General features: G+C 40.6%; 1 protein-coding gene and 1 pseudogene across 1 annotated transcript in view; both read right to left on the minus strand.

The window, feature by feature from the left end:
- The window catches only part of HECTD4 (HECT domain E3 ubiquitin protein ligase 4), a 169583-nt gene that overhangs the window by 104707 nt on the left and 46847 nt on the right, over positions 1-18029 (minus strand). Inside the window, exons 3-7 of the mRNA XM_011356054.2 lie at positions 16553-16642; positions 15796-15926; positions 13813-13921; positions 12773-12911; positions 10035-10205 (exon numbers count right to left, since the gene is read on the minus strand). Coding sequence (XP_011354356.1) covers positions 10035-10205; positions 12773-12911; positions 13813-13921; positions 15796-15926; positions 16553-16642 — 640 coding nt within the window. The remainder of the gene's footprint in view (positions 1-10034; positions 10206-12772; positions 12912-13812; positions 13922-15795; positions 15927-16552; positions 16643-18029) is intronic.
- Positions 13259-13377, minus strand: LOC111737050 (annotated as a pseudogene).

Genomic DNA, 18029 nt, shown 5'->3' on the forward strand with positions numbered 1-18029 from the left:
ACATCCTGCTTTGCTCCTTTTTAACCTGAAGCTACACACAAGGCACTCTGCTAGTGGGCAAAGCCAACAGTCTCGGCCTTCTTTGCTGTCTTATTTGCTGGTTCCACATCTCCACTTACTTAAACAAGAGCTTGCCTAGGACTAGACCTAGCCTCTGGTGTCCAAGACCTCTATCTTCCCATCGCTGGCTCTTCCCATCATTCAGGTCTCGGGTAGAATGTCACCTCCCCAAAGAGGCCATTCCTGATTCCCAGTCTAAAGAAGAATTTCCTCTACTACCCCCTCAAGCCAGAGCACGCCGCCCTGTGTTGTTACTTCACAGCACTCACCACTCTATGCAATTATCTTATTCATTTATTGTTTGCCCTTCTATCTCCCCCGCCCCAACTGAATGCCAGCTCCCCAAGAGCCAGGATCCTGGCTGCCTTGTTCATCATAACATTCCCAGCACTGAGGAGGCACACAATAAACACTCGATGCCTTGCCGAACAAACAAATCAGTGCCCTCCCCCAGGGGCGATCCCACGCTCTACATACAGACCCATCCTTGCCACCGAGAGCCAGTCCCACTTCTCTAACTGCCTCCCACTGCCCGGCATTTGGACCTGAATAGCCTACTGTTGCCTAAAATCGAACACATCCACATATTACCATGGTGTTTTACCCCTACCCTCCCGCTAGATTAACCTGCACCAATCATAGTTCTATTTATGTCTCACGACTCTAAATATAACCTTTCAAAGCATCCAAGATAAAAATCAATCACTTTAAGCTCGGCATTCAAAAGTATAACTCAGTCTGGCCCTATGAGAAAAACCATGGATAACTTTAAAAAAAAAAACAAACTGTATTATCGTGTTCAAGTACCTTGAAAGTACTGAAAACCGGATGAAGCATCTGTGAGGAGCGAGGAAGACTGAGGGTTGGTGCCCAAGCAGTAAACCTGCGACTCTTTGTACTTAGCAAAGCAGCTCTTGTGGATTAAAAAGCCACTGACTGAGGCGAGGAAGAGACCGAGAGAAGCAGCAGCGTGGGGTTGGTAGTGACAAGAAGCTCACTCCCCTGGCCCAAGCCACCGTCATCTCAAGCCTGGTGACTGAACCAGGCTCTCAGCTGGTGCCCCCGTGTCCACCCTGGCACACCTGTATTTTACTCTTCACACACTTGTCAGTGATCAATTACAAATGTAAATAAAGCCATGTCCTTCCCTGTTTGAAACTCTGCGGTGGCGTCCCAACACATTTTATATAATAAAATTTTATTATTTTATTATAATAAAATCCGAACTACTGGTTAGGCCTAGTGGGACCCACGTGGTCCAACATCCACTGATCGGCCGGCCTCGCCTGCCTCGGCCCACCCTCTCACACACTTGCAGCCTCACTGGCCTCCCGTCACTGCTCCAAATGCCTAGCTTCCTCCTGACTTTGGGCCTTGTACTTGCTGTCCCCTCTTCCTGGACTGGACAACCATTCTGCTTGGCCCACACTGTCCTGGATATTAGCACTAAAAGTCCTATGTCCTGAGAAATCTCTCAATCCCAGGGAAACTGAGATGGTTGGTCATTCTATCTGTCAGGATGGATGGCTGCTCAACACTCAGGTCTCAGCTCAAATGTCCTTCCTCAGAAAGGTCCAATCTGCCAGCCAAACTAAAGCAGCCCCACCTGCACCCCGCTCACTGTCACATGATTGTGTTTTATCTTCTCCCCAGCATTTATCACTAGCTGAAATTTTGTTCTTGTTCACTCTCTTACTGTCTTACTCCCCACACTCTAATGTAAGCTCTTCGGAAATGAAGGCTGTTGCTGTGTCACCCGGATGAGGCAATGCAGTGGGTACTGGATGAACAGTGGATGAATGAAGGGCATCTTAGTCACCTGGATCATAATTTAGAGGAAAAAATAACCCCTTAGAGAGAAGGGGGAAAAGGAACCTACTGTGTTCAGTACTATACTGACCATATGCTTAGGAAGGAACATAAAGAAGACAAAATATCAGGAAAATTGTCACTGAATCTATCCAAAGCACAGCAGTTTAAAGGGAGCACAGGGAGGTGGGAAGAACTTAGAATGAAACAAGATGTAAAAACTGTGCTTCGAAAAGGTAAAGAGTTACAGCAGATTCTAGGGCAGAGACGCATCCCGAGTAGCAGTAACCAGATCGGGCAGGAAGTCCCTGCCTCAGCTGTCCTGCAGTCTTAAAGGCTAGCATTCTCAATCGTCTTAGAGCCTCAAAACACCTGTGCCTCCAAGTGGTAGACTGTCACACCGGTGGCCCCAGGGAATGATATTTCCTGGTATTCACGCCCTTGTTTAGTCACCTCCCACCCTAACCGTGGGCTTGGCCACTGAAAGCATGATGCAAGCAGAGGCTTGATAAGCACTTCTCTTGAAATGCTCCCATCTGAAAGTCAGCCTCCATGGTGTCAGGAGGTTCAGCCCAGATTACTGAGGTCAAGTGCACATAGACCCTGGAAGATGAGAGGCCGTCCTGAACGTAATGGCCCCAGCCAAATTCTAAGAGGACTGAAGCTGCGGAGGGATTCTGGCCTTACCATGTGGAGAAGGGCCATCACCCAGCTGAGCCCAGTCAACCTATAAATCGCTGTCGCTTGAAGTCACTTAGTTTGGAGGTGGTTTGTTGAGCAGCAGTAGATAACTGAAAAGCCCCAAATACCAGAAAAATTCTGTGATCTAAGTGTTAGAGCCTATTTTATATTAATAGTAGTCTATCGCTTAGTTCGGTGGGGTGTCCTCCACATTCCATTCCTTTCCGTCCTACTCCAACCACGTTTTTGCAGTCTACCTTAGATAAAGATTAGTTATCTAATTCCACTGAGTTAGTAAGAAATCATTTTGAGAGACAAGCATAGCTAGTGGGATCCTACTCTCTGATACCTCATCATTTTAGGGAATCCTTTAGTTTTCTCTCAATTCTAGGTACCAAGGGACCTATTTTATAGATCGAATACCTGTTTTTCTCATGAAAAATACAATGGAAGAAAGCTAGTAGTGTTCAAGTTTCCAAAAATGTTTCCAATATTTTTTTCTGATTATAAACCTGGTACACGTTCTCTTCTATACTTGTTTAGTCTCTTTAAGAGTCTTAAATCTTGCTTTCATTTATTCTTGACCCAAAAGCTACAATGAACTTCTAACACCAGATACTGCTCTCCAAGAGCTTCCCATGTCACTAAAAATAAAATCAAAACACCTTGCAAGGCCCTCCAAGAAATGGCCCTGGACACCTCTCTATCTCCCGTCACTCACCCTGTCATCACTTCACCTGAGCAAGGTGCAGAAGAATATGTATAATCAATGCCCATGGCGGCAAAACAGAAAAGGAAAAAACAAAAACATACATGCATATTTGTCTGTATGTGCTCATGCTGTCTCTGGAAGAATACAGAAGAAAACGTTAACATGACTCATCTCTGGGGAGGGACACTGGCTGGGAGGCAGGGTAGGGTCGGTGAGAGAGCTGTACCATTTGAGTTTTGAAACTATGTGAACACATCATCTATTTTTAATATATATATATTTTAAAATTAACAATATAACTGTCACTAAATTTGGAGAGAAATTTAGTACTTCCAAGTATCTAGGTAAAATCATAATTGTTTCCAATAATTATCATTAGCCACATCTATGTGGCAAATACTTATACTATTTAGAAACCAAAATTTATCATCAATCAGCCAAGTAAAGAATTTTTGTATTCAGCCATAAAAAAAGAAGGAAATCCTACCATTTGCGACCACATAAATGAACCTTGAGGGCATTACGCTAAGTGAAGTAAGCCAGACAAAGACAAATACTGTATGATCTCACTAATACGTGGGAGATAAAAAAGTTGAACTCATGGAAACAGAGTAGTATGGTGGTTGCCAGGCTGCGGGTGGGAGCGATGCGGAGATGTTGGGGAAAGGGCACAAACGTTCAGTTAGAAGATGACAGTTCCGGGGACTCTACTACTGTGTTGTAGATTTGAAGTCTGCTAAGAGGCTAGATCTTAAATGTTCTCACCACACACAAAAAAATATGGCAACTATGTGAGGTGACAGATGTGTTAACTTGATCGTGGTCATCATTTTACAATATATACATATATCAAATCATCACGTTGTATACCTTAAAAACATACAATTTTATGTGTCAGTTTTACCTCAGTAAAGCTGGGGCGGGGGAGAATTTCAGGGCTAGAAATTTTTGAATCACCTAATCTAAAGCCCTCACTTTATAAACTTTTTGTCAGGTTTTGCCAAGGCAGCTCGCCAGAGGGTTATGACTAAGCCCTATAACTTGTGAATTTCGAAGCAGGTAATATTATCTATTCAATAATTAAAATTTTTAAATTAAAGTTAAAAATACTTCAGTATCCCCACAGTCTACTCCACCGCCTCCCTCCAACTTCTTTCTTTCATGACAAGCCTCTGGAGGGAATTATCCATTCCTCTCCATCTTACCCCTCGACCAGCGCCGTCTGGCACCCGGCCCTCCCGCTCCCCCACCGCCGCTCTCGCTAACGCTGCCATGACGGCCCCCACAGTCGCCACTCAGAAGACCTCTGTCACTCTCAGTCTTGACTTCTCAGTAGAATGTAATGCTGCTAAGTTCTCCTTTTCATAAAAGCTTATTTTTTTGAATTGATTTTTTAAAGCCCATTTAAAAACTTTTAACACACAAAAAGAGATGAATGATGGGAAGCGAGCCTTGCTGTACCACTTCCCCTCCCCAGAGGTAACCAATGCTGCCACTTCTTTGTGATGCTTCCATTTATCCATTCATTCAACTAATATCAGTAAGCACCTACTGTGTGCTGGGCATTGACCTGGGGACACAGCAGTCAACAGAGAAATCCCTGCGCCATGGAGCTGACATTCTAGGCAAGGGAGACAGTGAATAAATAAGCAAATAAGGGGGTAGTGATAAGAGCTATGAAGAAAAATAAAGCAGGGCAAAAGGGACAAAGACAGGATTTTATTTTATATAGAACATTTTATATAGAATGGTCAGAAAGGTCTTTCTGATAAGGTGATATCTGAGCAGAGACCTAAAAGCATGAGAGAACGAGCCATGTGGTTATCTGTAGGACCATGTCTCAGCACATGGGCCCCCAGGTGGGAGCACGCTTGCTGTCTGAGTGTCAGCAGGAGGCAGGCGTGTCTATAGTAGCGTGAGGCAGGGGAGTGGCAGGTGCAGAGAGCGGCGGGCGGAGAGAGGGCCCAGATCACGTAAGAAGCTTCAAGAGGTAAAAGCTTTGGGATACACTGTGAAGGGGGAGCAGGCAGCGTTTGCTGACTGGATATGGAATTTAGGAAGGAAAAAAAAAAAAAGGAATCGAGAGTGACACCAAAGGTCTCTGGCTGACACTGGAAGGTCACAGACGCCATGAATTGAAATGAGAAAGCCCTCGAGAGGGGCAGGTTTGAGTAAAATCAGGAATTTGGTTGGGGGCACAGTTATCAGACTTCCAAATGGAAACATCTCATATTCTGTGTATATACAAATAAACACCTACGTCAATACACACTTGGAGTTCTGGGGACATGTTTTGGCTGAGTAGCAAATGTGAGCATCATCGGTATATAGAGGAGTTTAAAGCTATTAAGACAGGACGAGATCCACGAGGGAGTGAGAGCGGACAGGAGGTCTTGACGAGAAGTCTTGGTGCATGGGCTTGTTGAAAAGTGGGGAAGATGAGACCAGGCAGGAACAGTCAGTGACAGAAGTCTTGAGGGGTGTCCCACAAGTCAAGATAAACAGTTTCAAGAATGTGGCAGAGATAAACTACTCTAAACGCTCCCCAAAGGTCAAATAGAAAGACTGAGTTGAGCCTGAATTTAGTGATGTGGAAGTCCCTGGTGAACTTGGAAAGAGCTGTTCTAGTGGCATAATGAGGACACAAGACTGACTGGAGCGGGTTCGAGAGAGTGGAAGAACATAAAGACAGTGCAGATAACGTCTCTGAAGAGTACTGCTATCCCAGACAGGGGAGTGGAGGCGGGTATGGGCCAAGGGAGCTGTTTTGTTTTTTAGGGACAGGATATCCTCTAACGTATTTGTATGCTGTGGTGAATGATCCATCCATTGAGAGTAAAGCTGTTAATAAAGGACAATTGCAGAAAGAATCTGCCTCCCTACCCCAACTTCCATTAACACAGCAGGTAGCGAATACACAGCATTCGGAACCTAGCTTTTATGTTTGAAATAACATAAGTTGAAAATTAATCTACTTCAGTCTATGCGGATCTGCCTCATACTTTTTAATGGCTACAGTGTTCCACTCTGTGAAAGTAAGCCAGATATCTACGTTTAGCTTCCCAAGTCAGCATTTTAGAAGCTGCTAAACTAGTGGCCAATGATAAATTTTTTTAATGAGGAAAAATTTCAAACATTCCTAAAAATAGAAAATAGTACAATGAACCTCCATATACCCATCATCCAGATTCAACTATTATCCAGATATTGCCATGCCTGTCTAACCTATCTGCCTTTTTTTGCTCAAATATTTTAAAGCATATTCCAGACATCTGAATACTTCACCACATATCTCTCAAAACATGGACATCTTCTTATATAACCATAATGCCATTATTATACGTTAAAAATAAATTAAGAAAAACCCCTAGGTTTCGCCTCATTTTATATTCAAATTCTAAACCGTCTCCAAAAAGGGTAGTGTTTTGTTTTCGTTTTTTTTTTCAAGTTAGCTTGTTTGATTCACTCCAAAAATGATTCAAAGGTTGTTCTTTTAATCCTTCCTCCCCAACTTTTTATTTCATGCCACCAGAAGAGGCTATTTTAGTTGTTCTATTTCCTGCAGGGCAGGTATGGGCTTTTGATTGTATAACTATATGTCTAAAAATACCTTTATGTTGTCTTTATACTTGATTGATACTTTGGTTGGCTACTGACTTCCAGGTTGGAAATCAATTTCCCTGCGAATTTTGAAAGCACTGCCCCATTTTTTGCATCCAATAATGCTACCGAATAGCTTGGTGCTTTTCTAACTCCTCATCATTTGTACAAGATTTGATTTTATTTCTGGAACATTTAGAATCTTCTCTATTCCTGATCATCTGAAATTTCAGGATGATGTGCCACAGTGTGGACATTTTTCATTCACTTTTAAAATGTGGACATCAGTGTTCTATAGTCTGACATTTTTCTTAGATTATATCTTTTATGTCCTCTTTTTCTCTGTTCTTTTTTGGAACCCCTATTAAGAATTTAGATGGATTGCTCCTCTACATTTCTCTTACATTTATTGTTCTTTATCTCTTTGTCCTACTTTCTGGGAAATTGCTCCTCTTTAAATCTTTTATTAATTTTTAACTTTTGGTGATCCTAGTTTTAATTTCCAGTTTTAATTTCTAGTCTCTGATAGTTCTTTTTTCTTGACATCTTGTTCTGTATTATGAATAAAATATTGTCTCATATCTCAGAGTAGTTGGTGTTAATAAAGTTTTCCTCTTATTAGATATTTTTCTGATTTTTTTTCTTATTTTTAATTTTCAAATTGGAGGCTTTCCTCATTTATCTAGAGATCCTTGGTTGGCCGCGTTAACAAAATTTTTTTTAAACTTTTTATTAGTGTAATTTTTAATTACACACAAAAGAAGGAATAGTATAATGAGTTCCCCATGTACCTGTCGCCCAGCTTCAATAGTCATCAGTATTTTGCCAGCCTTTTTTATCTATTCCCCTCCCCTCCACACACATACCTCTCCAAATTTTGGGTGGTTTTTTTTTTTTTTTTTGGTATCTCTTTTTAACAGCTCAGCACTAAATCAGGAACGTTGTGCACATGGCTGAGGCTTACTTACTGGAACACTTCAACTGTGGGTGATTCACTGGGCAGCAAGTCTTTTCCTTAAATGAACCCTGATGTCAGTATATCCAGGTCTTTTTTCCAGGGTCATTGTTTCTTCAGAAATTCAGCGTCTAGTCTTTTGCCTGGGCAGACAGCATCTGAGCACAAATGTCATATGCACCAGGAAGGGGGAGGACCGTTCCTTTTATAAACTATCAGGCTGTATTCCTGTCTCACACTGGCTCGGCACCATCCCTGATGCCTGTAATTTACAAGACAGCCTAAGTCTGGGTGGGGGTGAAACGCATCTTCCTCTCAGGATTCCCCTGAACATACTAGTTTTCCCCATACAGAAAGACGGGAAGGGATACTATCATTTCTAAAGTAGGGGGACAAGAGATACTGCCTAGAGCTAAAGAACAAGAAATAAAGGTTTAACTATAAGTTACAGATAACCAAGGGAGGAATTTAAGTGAACGAAGTAAATACATCAGGAAGAATAAGAATTGAACCAAATCCTCATCTATCACAGGAAAAACACACACACACACTATATATGGAGTTCATAAATCAAGAAACAGCAGTGTACGCCTTTTACATGGAGTTATGAAGGTAACCACCAGAAGAACGAAAAAGCTGAAAGCATTAAAGTGACTGCCTGTGAGGGGCAGGCTGGGGGGACAAGGGACTCTCGCTTTTCAGTATGAACCGGAAGTTTTAATCCACGCACATGTATCTCTTTGAATACAATTTTTTTTCTTTTAATTCAACAAAAGCGTATAAGGGAAAGAGGAATTCTTCATGTTTTCCCATTATTCTTAAAGACCTAAAATCCTTTTAACCAGCTAGTAAGTCTATTTAAAAACAAAAAAACTTTTCTGACAATTATGAATATACGTTTAAGTGGTACAGTCTCTCGCTGAAACATTTTACAAGAAAAAATAATGATCAGAGAATACTGAGAGATTAGATTAAAAGAAGAAAAGGGAGTCCGTTCGGTTAAAGGTTACTAGACTCCTGACTGACAGCTGGCAGGATGGGTGACAGGTTTCCCAGAATAAGCTTTAACCCCATTAAAATTTATCAGAAAATTGCTTCAGTTTTTTTTTTTTTCCAGGAATGCTAATTTCTTCCCAGAAGCAGGCTGTAAATTACATCATGAAAACAGGTTTTGTCGCGGGCCTGGCTTGGGACAAATTTTTTCCCTTACAAGTCTCTGCAAATACAATCTAGACTAGCGCTGTCCAACATTACTTTCTTTGATGATGTAAATGTTCTATATCTTCGCTGTTCAATACTATAGACGCTAGCCAGCCACACTGAAATGTGGCTAATGCAACTGAGCGACTGTTTTATTTAATTCTGATTAAGTTTAAATAGCCACAGGTGGCTACAGGCTACTGCGCTGCACAGTCAGGTCTAGACTGCCATGGCCCCCAGTCTCTTCTTACTCCCAATTCTCCTTCCCTCTGCATTCCGGCCGTGCCAGCCTACTGTCATTCCCTAAAACACACATGCTCGCTCCTGCCACTGAGCCTTTGCACTTGTGGTCTCCTTTTCCTAGAATGTTCTTCCTTAACCTACTACCCAATTTCTTCATTTGTTTAACTACTGCTTTTCCTTCACTACCTAAAATTATGTTGTCCACTTATCTGCTGTTTCTGGTTAAGTTTTTTTTGTCTTTCCACGACCGCCAAGCCAACCCACTCGACCAGCTGGAATACAAGCTCCACTTGAGCACGGATCTTGTCCACCTTGCCCATTGCTGAATTCCCACCACTAGACACAAGACTGCCTGGCTCTCAGCTGGCCAAGCAGTCTTGTGTCTAGTGAATAAGTGAATGCCTTCTCACATTTTAATTGTCATCTCCCTTGGGGACTCCCAACACCTATCGACAGACCCAAGCCTGCTACTGCAATTTAGTTCCACGTTTCCGACAAGCCCCATGGGCATTTCTACTTAAAAACTCCACTGTCTACACTTTATTGCTCTCACCACTCTGTTGCCAGATTAACCTTCAGAAATCTTGGCTTTATTCAGTCATATAACTCCTAACAAAGCAACGTTCAAAGATACCCAAGACAAAAATCAATTTTGAGGCAAGAGTGAACACACTGTATATCCTCCAAGTTTCTCAGGTCTTTTGTAAACCAATATAAAAAGAAAGCAAATAGAAATTTCTCTGCAAAAAAGCAGAGAGAGAAAGCGAAACTTACCACAAGTTCAAAAATGTCCATGAAGACAGAATGTCCCTTAGGTGTTTTCTCATTCAGACTGGCAGGAGACCAGATCCAATAGAAGTAAGTACCATCTGAAGAAAGGTGCACGGTGCTCATAGTGCTGCCAACAGGCAGGTGATTGGCTGGCATTGGCACCACCTGGCATACCTGGACACAAAAAGGAAAACTTCAGCAGTATGACAGAGACGTTCTGATTAATTCTATCAGTTCATTATGAATGCTATTAAGTCCATGATGAGAATTCGATAGGCTTCCTGGTTAAAATAAAACTGGTATTTATCTCTAAGAATAATATATGAAAATTACATGACAAAAATATAAAAGTTCATACAATTGGCCATGCACCAGATAAAAAGATTGAGATGAATCTAAATTACATTTTCAAAAAAATGTATTTAGTTACTAAACACTCTGAATCTGCTCTGCTCATGTGTTTTATCAAACATTTATTAAAAACAAAGTTTCAGAGAAATGGTACTTCCTGAAATTTCCTTAGTAAATGAATTTAAGACTATTAATTATATTTAAAGCACAGAAATATCTTATTCATCTTGACATCTCCAGTACTTAATTCAGAGTCTAAGGCAAAGTTATTTAATATATATGGAAAGAAGTGGGGGAAGGGCAAAAGGAAGAAAAAGAGGAAAGCAGAGAAGGGGGGGCACTTGAGGGCTTCCTGAAATTCACCAAGGCCATCAGGAGGAAAAAGACAAACACTACTTCTCTGTATTAGACATGAAGACATGTGTTTTCTAATATTAAACGTCCTTTGATTTCAGCATATGTTTTGCCTTATTTCCAATTATATACTACTTTTTACTGGAGCAGAAAAGCACTTAAAATGAGGGGAAAAAAATGAGAATCAATAAAACTACTGACTTGGTTTTTTAAAAAATCCAAGAGTAGGAGAACTGAAAATCCCAGAATAAAAATAATTAGAGAAGGTCAGATCCCTCAGTTACTCCACCTCTGTGGGTGAGTCACCAGTTTTCCTAAGGTTACTTTTGACCCTTGAACTCATTTCATATGAACTTTTTTCCAGGCTTGTTTTGTCTACCTCAAAAGTTAAAAAGTTACCTAGTTGTTTGTAATCACACTTTGAACTTGTAGTGCCAGGAAATTTAGAAATTTGACAGCTACCGATTGGCCCCCAAATTGCTCTAATGCAGGGGTCCCCAAGCCCCTGTGAACTGGTACCAGTCTGTGGCCTGTTAGGAACTGGGCCGCATAGCAGGAGGTGAGCAGCAGGCAAGCGAGCGAAGCTTCATCTGTATTTGCAGCCGCTCCCCAGCACTAGCATCACCGCCTCAGCTCCACCTCAGATCATCAGGCATTTGATTCTCACAGAAGCACCGGTCCCTGATGCCAAAAAGGTTGGGGACTGCTGCTCTAATGCACATACCTAGTTAGTGACAAGACTGCTTTCTTGGACAACATCGAAGCTTTTGCAACAGCACAGAGGAAACTGACATGCTTCAAATGTAAACCATGTTCCAAAATTTAACATCTGTTTAATTCCCAGGCTTATAACTCTATTTCAAATAAATATCTCCTATAAATATCTCCTGTATTTATTTGAAATAGTTACAAGCCTGGGAATCTGTCTACATTAGAAAAATGAAGTCAGATGGGCATCTATTTGTTAAAGTGTTCATTTTCCCTACCTAACAATTATTGAGCATTAACTATGTGCTTTGGAGATACAGTGGCGAACAAGACTCAGTCCCAGGAAAGACACAGTTGAATGACAAACAAAAAGAGATGTAACCTCTCAGTTAGGTCCTGGCTGTGACTACTGTCAGGCACTCACTCCACAGACAGTAAGTCCCATCATTCAGTTCAACTTTGGTTGAAAGGAGAAAGCTGTAGCATAAAGAGCTCAAAAGCTAGAGCCGAGAACCATGCATTCAAGTTCTTAGCCTGCCATTATCGTGTGGCCTTTAGTAAGTTACTTAACCTCTGAGTGACATTCCTTCATTCAACAATAAACACCTACTGACTGCTTACAACGTGCGTAGCTTCAGTTGCCTCATCTGTAAGATGCAACTGCCATAGCTAAACCTCACGGGTGGCAAAGGAAGTATATGTAAATTGCCTAGACCAGAGCCTGGCACAGAGAGAAACACTGGCCCGTGGTAGCTGCTGCCACTGTTGTTATTATCACCATCAATCAAATGCTAGGCACTGTACTACCTTCTAGGGACACAAAGATGAATAAGACAGGGTCCAGACATCGAGGCGTGCAGCCCTGGGGGAGGACTTAGACACAAGAGCCCGTAACTTCGGCATAATGCAGCACATGCACGAGAGCTGTAAAGATGCGCACCTGATCCCTAACATGAAGATTTTATCTCCACTCGTTTCAAAGCTCCTGTTCCCATAGAAAGGCTGTTTAGAACAAATTGAATAGGAAAATGATGGCTTCCCAAAATAGATCTGTTTCATATGTGTATAAAAAAATCTAATATTTATACAACCTTTGACTCTAGAATTTTTTTCAATCATAAAAAAAGCTGTTGTTGGCCTTAGAAACTCTCAGAGAACACACTCAAACCACATGGGAAAACTCCAAGATAGTAAAGAAAAAAACAGAATACTCAAATGATGACAAAAAGATGCCACTCTGGCAAGAAACTATTGGCTTCGTTATTACTGTCGGGAACTTCCCTTACTGTCCCCAAAATACAGAGACTGCTCCTCAATTTTCTGTTTACCTGAAGGGTATTCTGTTCGACGACCTGGAAGAGGGAGTGAGGTTTATTATCAAAAGACACAGGCCGGTGGAGAAGACAGCCGCTGCCGAAAGCGACCCAGCCTGGTTCCAGGTCCTCGTTCCGGCAGTACACAAAACCCCTGTGGGAAAACAAAGGTACACGAGCTGGGTCAGTTGGTTGTGTCTGAAACCCCACAGTGAGTTACAACAGGCGTAAACAACGTTTTCCACCTAACTTTTTAAATGACTAAGTATGCAAACAATCTGAAGGAGAGTGACTAGATTAATTACATTAACTTTGGGATTGGCAAACTGGGGCAAATATTAATTTTCCGCCATAAATTGGAGAGGAGAGAAAGTTCGGGAAAAGGTCTAGTTACATATGTATACATATGTAACTAGATCCATATATATATACATGATCTCAAACTGTAGTTTTTTTTTTTTTTTTTTGGTCAGTTTACAATCCCTTATTTTTTATTTTTTACACCTACAGCACCTGGTCTTTCTAGGTGGTCTCCCGTCCAAGTACTAACCAAGCCCAACCCTGCTTAGCTTCTGAGAACAGACGGGATTGGGCTTGTTCAGGGTGGCATGGCCATAGACTCAAACTGTGGTTTCTTTGAGCAGCAATTCATAGACCTTACATCGCAACTGCAAATCACTGCTAATCCAATCTCAGATGCAAGTTCAAAAAAGACTTAACTAGAAAAATGTCCATTTATCAACATGGAGAAGAAATTAATATTGTAGAAATTTTGTTCATAGAAGAATTTCTGGTTAAAACAATGATCTTATAGGACTACCAAACTCTTTAGAGTCAAAACAAAGCTGAAAGGCACTAACAGAACAAGAGGGGTCGCAGATGATGAGAGAAGACCAGAATCACATGAACTTGTTCAGACTTATTTAGCTACTATTCAGCTACTAGTCAGCCTATGGGGAGTCAGCATGCACCCCTCCCCTCAGGTGTCTTCACAGAGATTTATGCAAAAAGGGACACGTTCCAGGAGAATCATTCCCAAATTCTATGCGGCTGACCTGAGAGTACCGTGTAATCCAGACCCCAGTTTGCTCACTCCTCGTCCAACCGAATTTGTAGTATACAGGTACAGACCGTCCGCCGTGAGACAGCGTCCCAAGTCCGCATCTGAAATCATTTTTTATAGGTAAATTATATACATGCTTTTTCTAATGAAATTGTAAATGTGCTTTTTTCTAATGAAAAAGCCATTAGGAGGTTGTCAGAAAGATAATCTCCTACTACTAAAATAAGTGCTTCAATGTGAATTTCAGGGAAGACGGCTCAAACACCACAGCAAATGTCCAAAATGCATCTGGGGGTCAGGGACCAAGATCGAGAAAGTTTAGAAAGTCATTAGCAGGATGACCTGGTTCAGCCTACCAAATGTTTGTTGTTGTTGTTGTTGTTGTTGTTTTGAATCGCAAAAACAGTCAAATTTACACATTCCTGATTTTAATCTGAAATGACTAAGATACTGTCACTAATGATTTTATAGTAAAAATGGCATGAGCTTTTAAGAGCTCTGGGCACTTATCAGTTGACCTTGGGCCTCTTCGAACTTCAGTTTTTTCATCTATAAAATGAGAACATGTACCTCAAGAGTTACTGTGATGATTAAATTAGATAATTTAGTGAAGGTTGAATGAGGTGACCAGAAACACCCATCTTCACTCTGGTCCAAAGCCACTGCTCCATAAGTGGCAAATGACATTATGTTGACATACTAATGATATACATTAAACTAAAATCTGCTTCTGCGGATTTTCCATCCGGAGATCTTAATTTTAATTTCTAAAGCGACACAACACAAAAGTATAATTAAAAACAGCAATTACGTTTCCCCTTAGCTCTATCTTCCCCAAGCTAAAATAAACAGTATCTCTCTATATGATAGTAAATGGTTTACTAACTTAAAGAATTTGCCTTAAAAAGAGTTTATAACTAAAACTTTTATTTCTTTTATTTTCATAATCAGTCTACTCACTATGTTTAAGTGGAGTTCATCTACTACCTGTCATATTAGGGGAAATCCAATGTTACAGTACTGAGTATGTTGTTATCTTAAAAATTCGTATACTAATTCGAGACAATTGTAATTTTACATATTGGTTCCTCAAAAAACAATTAAAGCGGGTAATCTTTTTAACACCAATTTCTGAGAGATTCACTTTGGTGAATCTTTCTAAACATTCTATTTTTTTTTTTTAATGAAAACAATTTCCTGGAGTTTTTAAAATTTCTATTTCATCGGTCATGTAATATTTAATGATCTAATAACAAGTACTAATTGCAATTAACAAACAGGTCTGGGAGCGGAGCAAGGTGGACTCTCGGCAAGCCTGCAACTCCACAGGTGAGAGCAGTGTGATGGTGTATCAGGGCGCCCGACAGTACAAGTGACCAGAGGGGCCAAATCCATCTAGCAAGTCACTTAAGTGGATGTCAATTAAGGGCGCTTCTGCCATTTCTGTCGAGATCACAGAATAAACGGATATGTAATATTTGTGAAACTATAAAAACATTTAATCCAGCCTGCTTTGTTTAAAGGAGATACTTAACATTTCATGTTCCCTCAAACAATCTCATTTTTTTTTAATTTTTGCAATAGGAGGGGGTTCATCAACACACATGATAAATTACTAAAAGAAACAATATCAGGCAGAAAGACCTGATACTCTATCATGAACATAAAAATTCAACTTAAGGCTCCCACGCCCAAACTCAAATACCTAGGAACCAAGTAAAGTAATTCATGCCTTTTTGGCAGAAGTGTATGGATGATACCTTTACCTTGCGATAGTAAAACCTATCCATTTTCTTACCTCACTGAGTATCAGCTTTTGTACTTTGATAAAGCAGACAATGAACACACTGTATAGGAACCTCGGGCTCTTAATTAAAAGGAACACGGGGTTATATCTAAATCGTTTGCCACAATGATCTAAAACCATTCTTTTCACATCTTAATTTCAATCACAGGACTAAAACCCTTATATTACCTTTATTTTCAGAACTGGAGCCAGTGTTGCTATCTGGTGCAGGCAACATGTCCTCATAGCCCCATGATACTATGTGTTTGCCACCAAGCAAACAGGATGGGGACCCAGGCCCCCCTTCCAAAAGCAACAGCCTAAAAAGGAGAAATGGAGAAGCATAAAGACACTGAGACTCTTTATTTCGGTGAGAACATAAAAGTTTACCTACAATCTCAAATAGCAGAAAACTAAAATAGTTTTATACAGATATTATACATCTGAAAAGATATTCACGATATACTTTTAAACTTAAAAGTTAAAATGTAATAACAAAATGGCAGCTTTGTGTAAGATGCATGTATTTTATATACACATGTATGTGCACGTGGCGGGGGGTAGGTAGGTATAGAAGATGTACGAACTGGGAAGCACATATAGCAAAGCAACAGGAGTGGTTATCTTTGGGTGATGAGATTATGAACGATTTTCATTTTCTTCTTTACACAATATATTATCATCTCAAAATCTACAATAAGAAATCATTACAAGCTATTGCATTTTTTAAAAGCCCACAAAAATAAAAGGTGAAAAATAACATGCTCTAGGAATACGTTCAAAGAAGCAAAGATGAGAAAAAATGCTTAAGATAAATTCTAAGATGATAATACACTTAAAAACATGAATCATGAGTTGATAAAAGTTCAGCAATGTACTTATTAAAAGAGACCTAATGCACAATGTCTCTCGTGTAGGAGGATATGGATCCAAAGTGACAACTCACCTATACAGTACATCGGCTACAGGCAGGGAACCCAGATCGGTCTGTTTCTGTAGTAGGTGAACTGTATGGACAAAAGTTTTCAGTGATCCTCTAAAAATAAAAGGAGAGGACAGAAAATCATCAGAAGGGAAAAGTCAAATAATAAGGTTGTTAATGGTAATTTTATTAACCACGTGAGAAGGGTCCAAAATGTTTCTATCTGCTTTTGCCAATCAAAACATATGTTGTACAAAATATACTTGATTCTTGCTTATTGCCACTGGCTCATAAAGTTACTATGTGAGTGGCACCATGTCAATCATATGCTCTTGTTGCATTTGTAAAGGTAAATAATTTTCCCCTAACTCAAAAGCTCATAAATAAGGTTCTCCAGTACAAAGAACATGTGACTATTATGCTTGGAAACTGTTTTCATCATAAGTCAGTCTCTAGACCAGAGGAGAGATTTCATAGGAAGAGGTTATATTTAAAGTCTAACAGTACTTCCAGGATTAATCCTTTAATGTCTTTGTTAAGTTCATCTATTTTACATAACTTCTCTACGAACCCTATCACATTGAATATGACTGAAAAGGGATACGTTCAAATAATTAAAACGTTGTGCTGAGAGGTGTTCCTTCTGCTTGCCCCCCGCTGTGAAACCTGTGATTATAATACTCGCAGAACTCAACACTACTCGGTTTCCTTTTGGTTCCCAAGGCCCGAGGCTCTGGGAAGTCTGTGATATGGTCAGAAGGATCTAAAGAAGGTGCTTTTAAAACACACAAGACTTACCTGGCCAGATCCCAAGCATAAATCACCACAAGAACATTTCCTGAACTAAATGATCGCCTGTATCAGATGGGCTGACTTCGGATTGCTGCCTTTTTGTCGTAGCCAAGGCTTTAATTGCTAGGTATCACATGCCTAAACCCCAAAAGAAATGGAATACCTAATGCTGGGCCAAGCAGACCTAGCGTCCTCCAATTAACTGCCCCCTTCACTATCTCTGGTGTTCAAAGAATCAAGACCAAAGAACAGTATAAGTAGGGAGGCAGCAGATAGAGCATAAAAGCACAAGTGGGGAGTCAGGACACACTGGCTCTGAAACCTGCCTCTGCCACTCAGCAGCACCACCATTTCAGTCCTGTCTCCTAATTCCTACGGATTTTTGCTTCTTCATCTGTCCAACAGGGATACCTCCCTGGGGTAGAGTGAGGTAAAAAAATAAATAAGTAAAAGGGCAAAAGCACAATAGAACATTTAAAACCATTAAACCAACTCTAAGGTATTATTACCTGCCAGAACAATCAGATTCTAAGAGTAAAATTTAAATGCCTTCCATGGCAATTAAGCCCCTACATGATCTGGGCACTGCCAACCTCACCTCCTGCCTCTCTCCTTTACCACTGCATGCCAGCTACCCTGCTCACTCTGCTGTCGCTCAGCCACCCCAAGCACAGAAAGAGCATCAGAGTCGTGCCACTTGCTGCTCCTC

Source organism: Pteropus vampyrus, unplaced genomic scaffold (genome assembly GCF_000151845.1).
Source record: "Pteropus vampyrus isolate Shadow unplaced genomic scaffold, Pvam_2.0 Scaffold23, whole genome shotgun sequence".
NCBI lineage: Eukaryota > Metazoa > Chordata > Mammalia > Chiroptera > Pteropodidae > Pteropus > Pteropus vampyrus.